This window comes from Girardinichthys multiradiatus, chromosome X (assembly GCF_021462225.1).
Source record: "Girardinichthys multiradiatus isolate DD_20200921_A chromosome X, DD_fGirMul_XY1, whole genome shotgun sequence".
Classification (NCBI taxonomy): Eukaryota; Metazoa; Chordata; class Actinopteri; order Cyprinodontiformes; family Goodeidae; genus Girardinichthys; species Girardinichthys multiradiatus.
The window spans coordinates 15,335,126-15,352,549 of record NC_061817.1 but is presented as its reverse complement, the minus strand read 5'-3'; the positions used below and the strand labels follow the sequence as shown (position 1 = coordinate 15,352,549).

General features: G+C 40.2%; 2 protein-coding genes and 1 long non-coding RNA gene across 3 annotated transcripts; 1 reads left to right on the top strand and 2 right to left on the bottom strand.

Moving 5' to 3' along the window:
• The first annotated feature begins 1,957 nt into the window (after positions 1 to 1,957).
• LOC124862360 (ATP synthase subunit f, mitochondrial-like) lies at positions 1,958 to 4,148 on the top strand. The gene is made up of 4 exons (XM_047356225.1): positions 1,958 to 2,009; positions 2,517 to 2,624; positions 3,795 to 3,911; positions 4,002 to 4,148. Exons 1-4 carry the CDS (start codon positions 1,994 to 1,996, stop codon positions 4,028 to 4,030), a joined length of 270 nt encoding a protein of 89 aa, XP_047212181.1. The 5' UTR covers positions 1,958 to 1,993; the 3' UTR covers positions 4,031 to 4,148.
• A 33-nt stretch (positions 4,149 to 4,181) lies between these two features.
• On the bottom strand, positions 4,182 to 9,528 carry LOC124862359 (cleavage and polyadenylation specificity factor subunit 4-like). Its single transcript, XM_047356224.1, has 8 exons — positions 9,135 to 9,528; positions 8,943 to 8,993; positions 7,784 to 7,936; positions 7,587 to 7,682; positions 7,018 to 7,111; positions 6,768 to 6,840; positions 5,878 to 6,036; positions 4,182 to 4,821 (listed from the first exon to the last, which is right to left on the bottom strand). The coding sequence occupies exons 1-8, from the start codon at positions 9,235 to 9,237 to the stop codon at positions 4,753 to 4,755; spliced, it is 798 nt and encodes a 265-aa protein (XP_047212180.1). The 5' UTR covers positions 9,238 to 9,528; the 3' UTR covers positions 4,182 to 4,752.
• A 1,663-nt stretch (positions 9,529 to 11,191) lies between these two features.
• Positions 11,192 to 11,991, bottom strand: LOC124862312. Its single transcript, XR_007036899.1, has 3 exons — positions 11,825 to 11,991; positions 11,409 to 11,740; positions 11,192 to 11,325 (listed from the first exon to the last, which is right to left on the bottom strand). It is a non-coding gene; the product is annotated as an uncharacterized LOC124862312 (long non-coding RNA).
• Positions 11,992 to 17,424: the final 5,433 nt, after the last annotated feature.

Genomic DNA, 17,424 nt, shown 5'->3' with positions numbered 1-17,424 from the left:
ATCCGGTAGAAAACCTGTGGGCTGTGCCTAAGGGAAGAAAGCATAAGAGAGGGCAGAGAACTCTGGACAATCTACAGAGTTGTGCAAAGAGGAATGATCAAGTATCCCTCTCCACATATGCTCCAGCCTTGTAACGTGTTATATAACCCTAGTATGGAATTATGCTGTTGCAATAAAATATTAATTTATTTTAAGACTTTTTACACATCTATACCAGGGGTGTAAATAAAGTTCTATACATCTGTAATGTCCTCTTTTACTATAATAAGCAAGATGTTTTAGTGTCTGGGCAGTATGACAATATGTCCTCTGTGAAGACTTGTTATCTGCTGAAGTTGTATTTGCAGAATGTGAACTGATTGGATGGAGGTACATAATTACTCAATGAATGCAACTGCAAACACTTATATGATTTTTATTGTGAAAACACAGTCTTAATGAAAAACGTTTGATTCCTGTGGATATTCTGTAAAAGTTTACGTTTATAAGTTCTCTTTTGTTGCCCTGCAGTTCAGGAAAGCATTTAACATAATCGTGTATATGTATTTTTACAAACATAGACCAACAATGATAAAGTAAAAACATTGTACTTTATATTTATGGTCCACATAACATATATTTGTTACAAATACATGCCTCACTAATTGTTTTGCCAAAAGGTTTCCATAATAATCTTATTAATTTTCATATATGTTTTTACTTGGCTTTCAAAGGTGGCTTTTTCACCAGGTTTCTAGGCCTTAAATGTTTTATTATTATTATTATTATTATTGTTGTTGTTGTTGATATTTTTGTTGTTGTAAAGAGATTACCATAAGGGCAAATGAACTAAACAGAAATCATAAAATCAATTATCAATTAAAAACACTGATTATTATAGATCAAATGTATCTTCAAAGCCTTGAATGAAGTGTGAATGTAATTGTAAAAATATTCATTCTGTAAGTATGTCTCATTTATTGTAGCACTGGACGTTATTTATTTATTTAATTTTTATTTTTTGCTCTAAGAAGGACCTGATCTCTTCTGCTGCCATCTAGTGGACACATTAAATATTCAACAAAGGTGTTTTCATGTTTTGACATTTTGCTTTAAAAATACCAATTATTCCTTTCCTGCTTTGTGAGCCCTAATCAGTTTTCCTGTTGTCGGATTATTTTTTCATGCTTCCAATAAAACAAAAGAAATATTTGCAACTTATTTGAATGAGACATTTTCTCTCCCGTGTGTAACTGCATCACAGTATAAAGTAGACATAGACATGGACTTGTTCTTACAGATATCTAAATTAATTATTATTTCTAAGATGGTTTATTAATACCATGCAGTTTATTTCTTGTAAAATTCAAACACGGATTTTGCACCATTTATACACTTTCTATGAGATTACTTCCTCTGTTGCAGTTTCCTCCGTGATGAAATTGAAAAGTGTTTGTTAATGAGGTATCACTAGCCTATTTATGATGCTTATTTTCTCAGTTTTATATTTTTTGTGCAGATGAACAACAGAAAAAACAGGAAAAATATTTATAATAGAACCTTTTCCTATTATTATCAGTTAATATTTCCATCATTATAAAGTGCTAGAAACGAAACCTTATTGGTGTTGCTCCATATGTTTAACAACACATTTCTTTGGTTAAACGTTTTTGTCCTGGCTTGATCTGCCTGGTTTTGTATTTGTCCTGTTGTGTTTGTGTTATCCGTTTATTCATTTATTTATTTGCTTTTCTTTATCTTAAATCTTTTTGGTTGTTTTCTGTCCCCTCCATTTCTAATTTTTTCGGCCACCTTCGTGTCGTTTATTTTATTTTATTTCGTATAAAACAAAACCAATGCGCTAAATGTATCCGAATCGTATAAAATACACAATACGAGTACTTATGCTGAACTCTTTGTATGATTGAAAACACATCCAAACTACATGTCCCACAATGCACTTCCTTCTTTTATTCCCATCGTTCCCCGCTGCAAATCCCCTGCACCGGTCAAGATGGCGGACAGACCAGGTAGCGTATCATGTCCTCTGCTGAATTAATCTTGATTTTATCTGTTTTCTGTGCTTTGTTATGTGTATATATAGACTGTTTCGGCTGCTGTTTTCGTTCATTTACTTCCTCGGTGGTGATTTAGTCTGCTGTGGGTGGGTTTGGACTGAAGGCCGCACTCAACACTTTGACTCGCGTCAAGGACTTTGTGCCTCGGCTGCAGCCCCATTGAAAATATGAACCTCCCCGCTGATGTAGGACGTTTAACTGGGAGGCTTTACTGTCAGAAAAAATAATTTTGACTTTCCGTTTGGATGAAGTAGTTATAAGCGCTGTTTTAAACCATATGGGGGATTTGTTTGGGCTAGCGTGCACCCTAAACATACATAAACCGAATCTCAAACCAAGTAGCTCCAATTATGACCGAAAAAATCTCATTAAATGTGTTCCTACAATGTAAACACGCGAGGTTGTTGAATAATAATGGTGCGTGTCTAACTTTCTCGCCATGTCCGCTCTTTTGATCAGTTCCAGTGGTTGAGAAGCGCCTGATGGATGTGAAACTGGGAGAGCTGGGAAGCTGGCTCGGAGGTCGAGACTTCACCCCGAACGGTTTCCTCGCAGCGATCCGCCGAGGTGAGCTGACCCGGACCAGACTCTGCGGAGGGTCTGCATTCCTCTGCAGGGAACCTGCCTCTGTTCTCATAAAAAATGACATGTTTAGTTCTGATTAACCTACATCTTTATGTTCTGTGCAACAATTAAAGCCGTGCATCATATTCGGTCACAGTCGGCCTTGCAGTGTCGATGTTTGCAATATTACAAGTGCAAAGGACTGCTTAGATGCAATATTTGGCATATTTCAAGTGACATGCATGTAAATTCTGCATATGAACAATACATTTGTCCTGTTGTTAGACTTTCACTGCACCTGATGCCCAAACTTGAGGTTTTTATGATATGTGGAAACTCACAAAAAGCAGGACTGACATTATGAAGAAAAACAAGAAAATGTCAGGAGAATTTGGGTTAATCGTAACTGATATAACAATATTCAGCAACATTATTGCAGTTATGTATTTACCCTGATAACATGCAGCCATAACTGCAGTGTTCCTACCTTCCTTCCTGAGTTTCAGCATCATGTTCACTTAGGTCCATGTCAGGTGTGCAGAAGAGAGTGAAAATCCATCCTACTGACCAGATGTTATTAACACAGTTTGAATCCTCGGCCTCTGAAATGTTACAACCTACCAACTATTGCATTCAAGCTATCCTTTGCAATTGCAGCATTGGACATATTGTTATTTTGTGTACAGTTCAACTATATTTTTCAAATAGAAAAATCCACTATGTTGTAGATCAACTGATTATTTTGTAGGCAACCAGTTTTCCTCTGAAATTCAAAAGCTACTTTTTTTTTTTAAAATCAATTTGTTTATCGCAAAAATAATATAAATTAACATTTGTGTCAAACAGCCCTCCTTTCACTCATGAGTGAAATTACACAAATTGATTCGGATGAGCTCTTCGTTTGAAACGTAAAATTAAAGATCAACATTTAAGCAAAAGGGACAAATTTCTTGTCAAAAGTAAACGAACAGCAAAAATGCGCAGAGCTGCGGGGTGCACCACTGATCATCTCCCAGTAATTTGTACCTCACAAACTGTCCTGCCTACTTCCTGTTTTAGATTTTCCTGTGGTAGAAGTTGGACTCTGTAGGTTTATTCAGTATCTCAGTCATTTGTTTTTCTAACATTCTCTGTGGAGACTTAAGTGTATTGTTCCCACCTGTCCCCGGTCAGGCCACGGCAGATACTACAACAAATACATCAATGTAAAGAAAGGAGGCATCGGCGGTATTGCCATGCTGCTGGCTGGATATGTTGCCATCAGCTACCTGTGGGAATACGACCACATCAGTAAGAAATATACAGTTTTGTCTCATTTGTAGCCCTATATTTATTTTGAAATATTCTCCCTTTAACTTCCTCTCATTTATCTTTCTATAGAGCACGATCGCTGGAGGAAATACCATTGAGCCTCTCCAGCAGCCATCAGAGGTTGAACCTGGACCTCCTGGCTCGCCTTGCTCTTTATACCCTCAGCTACATTGTGTTAATATGAGACTGTTGTGACCAATAAAAAGTATAAATGTGGGAGAATGTTGTTTTCTTTGCAGCAACACAAAATTTGACCAAAAAAAAGCCATTTATTGGTTCAGACAATAAATCCAGACTCCATGGGTTGGCTGTGAACAAAAGAACCCCGGCTGATCCGTCCTGCCGAGACTTCATACAGATACCTCCACAGAAAGCTTCAGGTTGCCTCTGACGTCTCTCTGCTACTATTGAACATGTCACTTTGCAGCAGAATGTTGGTGCTGTCACATGGCCTGAGATGTACAGTGATAAAGTGACGGCAATGCTCTCATAAGGATGCTGTTAACAAGACCATCTGCATTTGTTTTATTCCTCTGTTTTACAAGTTGTTTGTCCAGTACAGGAAGAAAAGCTAATTCTTCCACGTCAGCCCTCTCATCTTCTGCAACAACTCTTTTCTGTCCTTAAGTCATTCTTAGGTGTTCACATTTTACCACGCGGCAGTAAACGGGAGTAGTTTGGTTTTCCGTTCACGCTGTCCGTTTTTCTGCGTGGTGCACCTCCATGGTAGGAAGCTGGAGGTCTTAGGGCTGTGGAGAACAGAGGCCTCCTGTCTTCAGCTGCTGTAACCTTATTGGTGTTTAGACCTTGAGGCTGAAGGCTATTGTCCGCTCAGGAAGGCAAGGTGACCCTTATTACATTTGTTGGCATAGTGGCCCTTCTCTCCACACTGCAGACAGATGAAAGAAAAGCTTCAGTGATTAAATGTTCAAAAGGTGTATTTGTCAGGGCTGTAAAAGGAGAAACAAGCCTTCGATTTGAATGATAAAATCCAATAAGGAAAGGTTAATCCCCAAATCAGCCATTTTAGTCCACACACTTCAATGTAGTTTATTGCAGTATATGAAAGAAAAAGGACACTACGGCACCACAGCAAATCTACTAAGACATGGCATCCACCTACATCAACAGGCTGAGCACATAGAACTAATCAGTGAAGTGACCATGAGGCCAATGTTAACTGGAGGAGCTGTAGAGGTTCACGGTTCAGGTGGGAGAATCTTTCAACAGGGCAACTATAACCTGATCAATCACAAATCTGGCCTTTATGGAAGAAAACGATTGTTGAAAGAAAGGCACAGGAAGTTCTCCAGTTTACTGCAATTCATGGTGACACAACAAACATGGTGAATGGTGGTCAGATGAGATCAATCAAAATTTAACTTGTTGACCTACATGCAATGCGTGGAAGAAGACGAAAATCCAACTAAAAATCTAAACAAGTAAACACACTAGCATGCACTATTGCACTACATGCTAGTAACACAAATCCAGGTCCCAGTTTTCCATATTATTTGTAAAAAAAAGAAAAAACCAAGCAATTTCTTTTAACTTCACAATAAAGCACTAGTTTGCATTGGTTTATCACAGAGGTGGACAACTGCAGTCCTCAAGGGCCGGTGTCCTGCAACCTTTAGATGTGTCTCTGCTCAATCAAATGCTCATTACTAGGCCTGTGCAGAACATGACTGCATACTGAGGAGGTAATCATGCCATTTGATTCAGGTGTGTTGGACCAGGGACACACTTAAAAGTTGCAGGACACCGGCCCGTCGTGGACTGGAGTTGCCCACGCCTGGTTTATCACATAAAATACAGTTTGTTGCTTTAATATCAAAAATTAAAAAGAGGTAAAAACTTTTACGAAGCACCGTGAGTAATCCCAATAATATTTAGTACTACAGGGAGGCATTTAATTGGAGTTGTGAGTGAAGAGAAACCTCACCTTGTAGCAGGTGACCTGGTCCAGAGGTCGAGGCCCTCTGTTGACGGTCATGTTGTTCTGCTGAATAGCAGAGTTTATGTTATTCTGTGGCCGCTGGACCGGGCTGATGTTGGTCAGCTGGATGAGAGAGTGTGATGAGCGATTGACAGTAGACACAGCCTGCAACAAAAAAACAAGCTTTGGGAATTAATAACGGAGCAGCAGACAAGGTGAAGCACATCCAACACAGCCTAATGAGTCAGAGATGAAATGACTTCATCTAATGCCTGGTTCACACAGCAAGATTTTTAAATTCTCTGTTGATTTTCAAAACCTGAAAGACCCCACACATGCTGATAAAAAAAAAAAGGTTGTAGGTATAACTGGATTGGTCCTACAGTGTGTGGTGTCCAGCTACACCGCAAGCACAAAACACCAGACAGGAACAGATTTCACTCACGAACATTCAGATTTTAGATGGGAAATCTCGCAAACTCTCTCGAGATCAAACATAAGTTCAGAGTCATGACAGTGTTTCCTTAACCTCGCTTTCTGATTGGCTATACGTCACAGTCAGCAGGCTGCATTCTCGTTTGTCCTTGAGGGACCCCACATGGTAGGATATCGGGCCAAAACAATCCAACATGTTAAATATCCCCGATTTGAGGTTGCAGCAATCCCGACGTCTTCCAAGCAGACTAGATCCCTCTTAGCACGCCACACACAGCAGGAATATCTATAAGATTAGCTTAAGAGCCATCACGATGATCAGGGCATGTCAGAAGGGGAAGATTGGGTCAAAAATCGGCATAAAAATCTTCCTGTGTGAACCAGGCATAAACTACACATCAGTCCAAAGGTGTTATTGCAGGCTTTCCAACATGGCTAAACAAATGAACACATCATGTTACCTTGATCTGGTTCTGTGCTTGCTGTGGCAGAGGAGGCTGTTCAGAGGTTCCCATTGGCAGCTCAAACCGAGGGCTGGAAGTACAAACAAATATGTCATTTGTTACCCATACATTAATATAACTGTCAAATATGAAAATATGTTTTATTTTTGCTCGGTTTCAATCCAAACACAATTTTATAAAATATTGGTTTTATTTAAAAGGAAAACAGATGGATATATGTAGAACTATAATAAAATGATGTACTTACTGCATAAATTTACAGGATTTTCCTTCAGGACAGAAGCCCACCAGGTAATTCACACAGATGACCCTTCTTGTGTGTCGGTGTCTGCAGTCAGGACCTGAGGCAGGAACAATGGCACAAAGTTAGACGTGAAATGTATAAAATCTAATACAGATTTCTTGGTGCCTTGCAAAATTATTCATACACAATGGACATTTTCACATTTTATGAGGATTCAACCACAACTTAAATTAATTTTCCAAGTCTTACCACTGGTTCTCAGCTGAACTCGGCTTTGATCTAAACCATTCTATTGAAACTCTTGCTGAATGTTTAAGGTGGTTTTCCTCACCAGATTCTCACACCAGAGCTGTAGATCTCTGCAGCTCATCCATAGTTACCAATGTTTTTTATTTGGCTACTTGTTTTGCTTTCCCTTCATAACTACTGCTGGCCTATCCCAAAATACCAAAAAAACACACTGAAGTTTATGGCTGCAACGTGAAAACATGTGAAATGTATCAACACTTCTCCAAGGCACAGCATGTGATAGTTCAAAGAGGAAAACCGCCCATGCTTGAGCTGGACCTCACCATGTTTACAGAAGCCTCGGTCATACCACGGACAGTCTTTGATCTTTGACTCTGGATCGATGTGCAGGAAGGGACATTCCTTGTTGCTACACTCCCCTGAGGGTTAAAACGTGCACTCATTTGCATCAGGCAGACAAATGGTTGGTGATTGACAACCACAACTCAAATACAATGACAATACACGAGGGTGAACCAACCAAATTTTGAGTAGAAGTAGCATTCAGGCATCTTGGTCATGTCGTATTCGTGGAGAAACTCGCACTGGTCTCCCTTCTTGCACAGCCCTCTGAGCCAGTGTTTACACACCACTGTCTTCTCTCCGCTGATGTGACGGAACGGACACATCCCGCCTACAAAATGCAACCCAAGGCATGACATCACGTCAGGCAGAAACAATTGCTAGCATGCATCAAAACGTATTTATCCGTTACAGTTCTACTAGTAAGATCATCCATAACGTAATGACTTCACCCAGATAAACTGAAAACCACTGACAGTTTTCTCTCAACAGTATTTACAGGCAAACAATTAGAGGTGCACCAATTGCAGTTTTCAGGTTGATCACCAATCTTTAAAAAGCCCGACCTACCGATTTTGATTTTGGACAATACCATCTGTCAGTCAGGCCTCTCTCATGACAGAGCAAAAGGGGATAGTGGCTGATTTTCAGACCTTTGCAGAAGTAGATAAGATCTGTATACATGTAAAAATCGGCTGATCACCCAAAATTAAGGAAATCGGGTCGATCTATCGGTGCACCATATTTTAACAGTAACGTTAAGCTGATTTGTAAAAAATAGGTGATTAAAGAAACCTATTTGACTGAGTTATTTATGTCCTGCTGTTTAAACTAGCAAAGGTTTTAATAGTGTTTGTGATTCCAGTCCTTATTATGGAGACCGTACCTCACTATAATAACACTATAACTTACATAACTGATGGCTTGACACAGGATTCCTACACATATTTCTTTTTTCAGACACATTTCGGTAATTCGCAGTCCGTTTTTGTACAAAAATCCCCTATAAATTAGGCACATGGTTCTAAAGAGGTCAGACTTTAATACAACCTGCCTAAAACCTGGGTTGTTTAACTGAATGAACTGGAGTTCAGACAGATCAGGAATTTCAAATAATCTCAATACTTATATTTGGACTTTGATACTCAAACCTTTGTAAAGAAAGAAAAAAATGTTTTAACCAACAACAAAAACTCTAATCAAAATGATCCAAGAAGAACTTGCAATCTAAAAATGTAACGTAACAGATCTTCTGTGAGACTTTCTGAAGTGAGCTCTTATGGGACCTGAGCTGCAAACACCACCTGCTGGAATTGTGTGTTCTGGTGCTTCTTTACCTTTCATACAAGCTCCTCTCATGAAGAACTCACAAACAGCTGACCCGGACTCTGAAAGCAGACAATCATCACACAATTAATAAAAAGCTACAGCAAACATGTGCATCCACGGCAGTTTAGTTTGGTTTCTGCTAGCTAGTTTTGTGGTTCACACAGACAGCGGCTAGTAGCGGTTAGCACCGCCACACTTACTATCCATGCCAGGGAAAGGCAGAGGCTGTGCTCCTAGCTGCTGCTCCACAGCAAACTCCACATCAAACTTGATATGGTCCACGTTGGCCAGTATCTCCTGCATGTCTGCTTCAGTTTGCAGCCACCAAGAATCCAACGGCCTGTGCGTTTAGTTTTCCGTTAAGCTAACCTAAACTCGAACCTGTTAGCTAGTAACTGATCAATCTGCTAGCTAAAAGAGTTAGCTAAGGTAACCGACCAGCTAATCACTGTAAACGGTCGACGTTGCCGGGGTTTGTAGATTTAAAAAACAACTGAGAACATTAACGTGGTTCGTTTTTTTATTTATTATCGGAGTGTTTCTCATTCCGTGAGAGGAGGCGCGCACCGGATCCAGACAAAATGAATCGATCCACGAACGTTTTGCTACTAGACCACAAAAACATCCGGATGAGATGTTTGCATTTCTGGAATATTATCAAAATTCTCTAAAAGTACAGCAGTGGAAATAATTCATTTTAATGTATTTCTTCAGAGACCGTCACAGTTTTAAGTGTTGGCCCAAACTCCACTTCTTTGAAATGCATTAACATATTTTTTCTTCACTTTTTTAGCTTTAAATAAAAAAAATTAAAAAAACTTTTTATTATGAAATGCACATAAACAACCTTTCAAAGATAGATAGATAGATAGATAGATAGATAGATAGATAGATAGATAGATAGATAGATAGATAGATAGATAGATAGATAGATAGATAGATAGATAGATAGATAGAGTCTGGACTAGGTCACTCAGGAACCTTACTCTGGAGCCAGAGGTGGAATACTGCATAACCCTAAGTGCACCTGAGCATTAGGTAATAACAAGTCATTCACGTCCTCTAACCACAGACTGGTTGCCTGGACAAACTGGGTCAGAGTGTTGATTAGTCGGCTTGCGATTGGAAATGTTGTGGGTTTGATGTAGCTTCCTACTGTCACATTTCCATGTGTCCTTTCATAAGGCACTTAACCTTAAGCTGCCTACCATTCTGCATACCAGTGTATAGATGTTTATGTGACTAGGCCAGCTCATTGAGTGGTCAGTATGACTAGAAAAATGGCAAATAAATTGATCCTACTAATCCTGTTACTTGTGTACAAAGTATTAAATGGCTCCTCAATATGGAGGAGGTATGTTAATTTGGTATTCACTTACAAGATCACTCAGGTCCATACGCAGTGATAATTTAGTCATACCCAAGACTTTTTGTGTTTATGATCCAATGAAAGAGAATGTGCTATCCATAGATCTGAGAAAGGCCCCTACTTTAAAGTTCATAAATAAAAGTATTCCTTTCCTCCCAAAGCTATGTTTTGGTTTTAAATATAAATGTTTATTTTTTAAGAAATTTTGTAATTGCATCTTGTTTTTTTATAAATATGTTCTAATGGTGTGGTTGTGCATAATTTGTTTTTTTTTCTTTTCTTTTTTTGATGGTTAAAAAGAGACTCTCAGTTCATTCATTTGTACTGGGAATACTGGGTATGCTTTGGGTTATTACATTACCAAAAAAAAAGCCAAGTTGTTTTTAATCTCAAATCTCATTCCTTTCAAGTTCTGTAAAATGTATTTATCATGTGATATTTCATAATTACTTATGAATTACTTGAAATTTTAACTCCACTCACTGAACAGGTCACCTGTTCATTACAAGATTGACATGCAACTGTTCACACACACCATTGTTCTCATTTTTCAGTCCTTTAGTGCCAGACTCTGAAACTTCACTGCAAAGCTAGTTGTGCTCCTAGAGGTGGCTTATTGTCATTTCTGCAGAGAAATTAAATTACAACGTTCTCGTTACCTTATCCGCAGCCATGTGTATATCTTGTAGATGTCATTAACTGACATTACACTATGTCAATAATGTCATATAGTACGACACAATTTTTTTGTCATTGCATTTGGGCTTTTTTTTTTTTATTTGTTGATGGAAAGTGCATTGTGTTACTCTATGGACTCTATAAACTCTGACTTGACATTCATATAAAACCTGTGGATGGATGGATTTTTATTGTTAACTCATAGTGTCATAATGGGGTTTTCTTAGACTCCGAGATACACAACCACGAGGACAAAGACAGCATTTTAACAGTTTATTTAGAAACACGGATAAGAGGTCAGACTGGAACCAGGGCTGGAGCTGGTGGACAAACACGGGGTCTCTCTGAAGGAGAAAGACAGAAGCTGGTAAAGACTCTGGGTGGAAATGGAGAAACTGTGAATGTGTTCTTTTAGATGCTGACTTACAGGGTTTGAGTTCTTGGCAAGACCGGGGTAAAATAAGTGCTTCTCCATGGTGGCTTGAAGCTGACAGGCTGTGAACAGTTTTCAGAGGATGAAGCGCTTTGTTTCTTCTCTTCCAGGAATCGCCACTATGTTTGGATAGTTTTAACGTTGGAGGGGGACAGGCAGGTTGACGAGTGTTCTAAGGTGACTCCTGAGAAGCTGGGCTTGGAGTTGGAAGTAGAAAAGAGGCTCAAGGTTGAGGTGTCGAGGCTGGAGTTCAAACTCCTCTGAACGTGACACGAGTGAAAACAGAGACCAGAAAGGTTCCACAACTTCCTACAGCGAAGGGTGATCTGCAAGGCAGGTGGAGAAAAACAAGGCGATTAGAAAAACTGCTTGGAAGCAAGACTGGAGAAAAGCAGAGGACTAGCTGTTACCATGCCAAGTGAGAAAACAAGCTGACGCCTCCCTCTGGGTTTCCATTCCATAAGTACCCCAGCTGATTTCTCTCAGATGAGCAACACCTGTGCAGTAGCACCTGCCAGTCATACTCTGCATAGAGAGAACACAGAGCACAAAAACACAGCCTGCATGCAGCCTGCACACAAACCACCGTGGATATGAAACATAATGGGTAAGACTGCCGACCTGACTGCTGTCCAGAAGGCCACTATTGACACCCTCAAGCAAGAGGGTAAGACACAGAAAGAAATTTCTGAACGGATAGGCTGTTCCCAGAGTGCTGTATCAAGGCACCTCAGTGGGAAGTCTGTGGGAAGGAAAAAGTGTGGCAGAAAACGCTGCACAACGAGAAGAGGTGACTGGATCCTGAGGAAGATTGTGGAGAAGGGCCGATTCCAGACCTTGGGGGACCTGCGGAAGCAGTGGACTGAGTCTGGAGTAGAAACATCCAGAGCCACCGTGCACAGGCGTGTGCAGGAAATGGGCTACAGGTGCCGCATTCCCCAGGTCAAGCCACTTTTGAACCAGAAACAGTGGCAGAAGCGCCTGACCTGGGCTACAGAGAAGCAGCACTGGACTGTTGCTCAGTGGTCCAAATTACTTTTTTCGGATGAAAGCAAATTCTGCATGTCATTCGGAAATCAAGGTGCCAGAGTCTGGAGGAAGACTGGGGAGAAGGAAATGCCAAAATGCCAGAAGTCCAGTGTCAAGTTCCCACAGTCAGTGATGGTCTGGGGTGCCGTGTCAGCTGCTGGTGTTGGTCCACTGTGTTTTATCAAGGGCAGGGTCAATGCAGCTAGCTATCAGGAGATTTTGGAGCACTTCATGCTTCCATCTGCTGAAAAGCTTTATGGAGATGAAGATTTCATTTTTCAGCACGACCTGGCACCTGCTCACAGTGCCAAAACCACTGGTAAATGGTTTACTGACCATGGTATCACTGTGCTCAATTGGCCTGCCAACTCTCCTGACCTGAACCCCATAAGAATCTGTGGGATATTGTGAAGAGAACGTTGAGAGACTCAAGACCCAACACTCTGGATGAGCTAAAGGCCGCTATCGAAGCATCCTGGACCTCCATAAGACCTCAGCAGTGCCACAGGCTGATTGCCTCCATGCCACGCCGCATTGAAGCAGTCATTTCTGCAAATGGATTCCCGTCCAAGTAGTCATTTATCAATATGGACGTTTCCTTTACAATTAAGCTGCTTGAGTAAGTGGTTGCATAAACGTTTTCCACTGGGTGACCAACGTGACTACCTTTTTTTTTAGCTTTAGTTTGTAAGAATATGTTTTAAAGGGCTCTTAATCCCATTTTTTACATCTAAGATCAGAAAGTAACTGAAAACTCTGGAAATTCAGTCAGTCAGTCATTTTCTACCACTTATTCCATAGTGGGTCGCGGGGAAGCTGGTGCCTATCTCCAGCAGTCTATGGGCAAGAGGCGGGGTACACCCTGGACAGGTCACCAGTCCATCACAGGGCAACACACAAACAACCATACACACACTCATTCATACACCTAAGGGTCATTTAGAGAGACCAATTAACCTAACAGGCATGTCTTTGGACTGTGGGAGGAAGCCGGAGTACCTGGTGAGAACCCACGCATGCACGGGGAGAACATGCAAACTCCATGCAGAAAGACCCCCGGCCAGGAATCAAACCCAGGACCTTCTTGCTGCAAGGCAACAGTGCAACTGCACCACCGTACAGCCCAACTCTGGAAATTAATTATCATAATTAAATAGGTGAGCCAAGATCAAAACTACAGTTAAACAGTGTGATTCATATTGTAATGAATTGGTATTGATATTTTTGCATTAAATGTGGTCCTTTTGAAACTGGACTTTTTTTCCTATGAATTCTTCTGACTTGACATATTTCTCTAAATTTAAATGTTGCAACATAAGTACTGTAGAAATGCATTAACCATTGTTTGATTCATTTTAATATAAATTAATGCAAAGATTTTGGTTTATGAAATTCTATTATATTTTTTTTACATTCAGAATGGTCATTTATGAATCTTACATTGCATTATACACTGAAACAACTTGTCAAGGCATCATAAATGTCAAAACAATACATCAGCAGTGATTTACAAGAGTATTACAGTTATTTCTTTATGTTAAGCTACAGTGACAAACAACCTGGCTACAACAACAAAGCTTGTAACTATACCAAGTAAATAAGATATCAGCAAAGAAGATTTTGTATTGGATCCCGTTCCAGTAATTGCTTTGAATCCTGTTTGGGCCAGTTGACTCTTATGAATTACGACAGAGACCCTTGATCAAACCAAAACAAATCCCACTGATATCCTGCTGGTAAACATTATGTAGTGCAGTCATGTTACCCAGTTTCCCTACAGTAGACTATGAATAGATTATAAAATGTAATTTAAATAATTGGCAAAGAGGTAAAAAAAACCTCATCCTGGTGGCTATGAATTGACCAATGGTCATTCCAAAATGTCCCATGCTAGATGTCCTATCCTAGTTACTTTTTGTTCCTGAAAAGAAATCAGGTATGAAATAAATGAGGAACAAAACAGCATAGAAAGATAACAAATAGTGAAATGCCATAACAACCAGCTCCTAGTTTGTCTCTAAATTTGCCCACTGCCATCCCAACCCAATTTCTTACCCACATATTGCCAAACAACCAAAACTACAAAGGTGCAAAATGGCAAAGAAATGACCACCACCTGTTTTAAAGACATAAACAAATCTCTCGGTTTGAGCAGTAAGCAGTAACAATGCCCGAGTGTTTGCTCTCTATAGCTCAGGAAGGCTAGGCATGGGGAACTGCCCAGTGAAAGCCTCCACCTCAGCTCTGATCTCAGTGACTCGCTGCTGGAACTTCACCCCCTGAGCCAATGCCTGGATGAACTCCATCAGGGTGGCCTTGGGGTCCAAACTTCCCTGTACTTCCAAAGTAAGCTCAATGCCTGCAGGAGAAAGCACACCAAATCATTTACGTAAAATATTTTTGTTTAGGTGGAACTCTTTGCACCTGTTGAAAAATATGTTTAATGTAAACATGAGCACAATTTTATAAACACTTCATCTTAAAATTTCTCTGAAGAAAATAACATTTGAAAACTGTTGCAAAAAGATCGTTGCATAAAATAAATAAGACTGTTTGTCTATTGCCTCTGCACTGTAGTCTAGCCTCTTGGCTTTGCCTACTACCATCTCACAAAGTGCTACTGTAGACCAGATTGTCTTCAGAGCATCCTTGCAACAATCTGGCCATGTCAAAATCATAAAATGCCCTTTCAAGGTCTTTTAAAGGACATTAAAGCAGTATTATGCTGGGACCATTATAGGGACCAATAATCTAACCTACACTACTTCAGCTGGATACCTTGGGATCTTTAGCTACAAGTGTGCAAACCACAAATAGAAGAAGGGAATTAAAGCCAACATGGCAGGAGACTAGCCAGCTGTCAGACCATCATAAAGGTTCAATAAAAAATAATTGTCCAAGAAAAAACTGGAATTTATTCATAAATGAATAAATATTTAGGGTGAGACTAAAAAGGAAAATAGAAATGGGGAAAGGAAATATCACGTGAAAGTATTGCATTTAGACTTCTCTAGGCCCTAACAGCATTTACACCAAATGTCAAGGGAAACAGACCCATATAGCAGCACAAAAATGCACTACAACACTGGAGAGTGAGAGCTTCCAGCCATTAAGCTAGCTTTCAGCAAGGGCGTCAAACTCCAGTCCTCGAGGGCCGGTGTCCTGCAACTTTTAGATGTGTCCCCTGGTCCAACACGCCTGAATCAAATGGCTGAATTACCTGGTCAATGTGCAGTCTAGTTCTACAGCTAATGACCTAATTATTTGACTCAGGTGTGGTGACGCAGAGGCACATCTAAAAGTAGCAGGGCACTAGCCCTGGAGGCCTGGAGTTTGACACCTGTGCTTTAGAAGAGCAACCAGTTGTCATCTGAACTGATCACACAAACCTCTCCTATGTACGATCATCTAAAGGTTCATATTTTCGTCAGTCACGTTGGTCACTGCTCTTTCCTCGTTTCAACTTCACTATCACATAACGCCCAGGATCCAGGAACATTAAGCTTGACGCTCTCTTCCGACAGTTCTCATCCGAAGATGCAACCGATTAACCAGAACACATCCTCCTTCAGTCTTGAACAATTGCGGCTCTCTCTTGGGAGCCAATTCCAATCCTCTCTTCAGAATGGGCCAGATCATTCCTCCCAGACATCTCTATGTACCTTTACCTAATCCATTAGGCTCATTAATTTATGTGGCCTTCTTTTAACACCCTCCACGTTAAACTTCCATCTCACCCCCACATTCACCTAAATTTTCTGTTTCCCAAATCAAACCTGTTCTTTCCAGCTCCTTGTGCCATCCAGCCAAACCCCCTCAAGATCCCTTCCGGGATTCTCCTCACTGCTCCTGAAATCAGCTTCTTAGATCACTTAGCAACTTACCACACGCTCAACTGCCTGTTCATCCTTCTACACTTACCCGCTCTTCCATCGCCATTCCTAGAAAAAGTCACAATTCACCCCCGCCTGCCAATCTCAGGCTCTATGGATTTGCTCACCTACTCCTGAACCTTCTCCATCACCGCTAACAGTAAGAATCTATCTGCAACATAATTTCATCATTCATTCTTTGAGCAATAATCACTTGCCTCTCCTCCTCAGTGCCAAACCAGAACCTTGTTGGAAAGCCAGAAGACCCATTAATCTTTATATAGTTCTCAATAAACCATTCAAACCTTCCTGTTGTCTCTGTAATTGTTGCCAGCACTAGAGTCGTATTCAAAGCTATCATGACAATAATAAATAATCCCAACGGGGGTCCAAAAAGATATTCATAGCAACAACAGAAGGTACTGAACGAAAATATTCTAGGAATTTCACAGGCAAATGGCAAAGAATGAATAACACTATGATGTTAGCCACAGTCAAGTATCTGCCGCAGTAAAAGGTAAGACAGTATTTCACAACTTCAACACCTTGATACTGTACACTATGCGAAAGAAGAAAGATCAAGGCTTTGTGGGTGTCCAAGCCACCATCTTGAATGAAACACCAAAGTTACTGGGGTACATCTGGAGGATCGCCCAAGACACTACAGTTAATGGAACCTTACCAATAAGTTCAGAGAACCTCACTTTAAAAAATAAAGGGAGCTAACCTTTTCAGGCTTTCACAGGTTGTCAGTAAAACTTGGTGCCCAAACTCGGATGGTAGGTATTATAATGATGGTAAGCATGTCTGTAATCAGTTGTTGGGATAGAAAATTCTTGTTGCAAACATTGTAACACTAGATCAGAAGTTGTTTATTAATCCAGATACTTGGTTTTAATAATTACCATAGGTTCCATGTCCACTGTATTCAGCAACTTTCATAGTGGTTGTTTAAGCCCTGCTTAAGTTTATAAACACTTTCTGTTGTCACAGTAACCTCCTTCTTATCATAATATTGTTGTTTCTCATGGTTGTTAATTTGGGTGACATCTGAGGCAACAATACTTCCTTTACATCTCTCTAACTTATTGTATCACTAATGTTGCCCT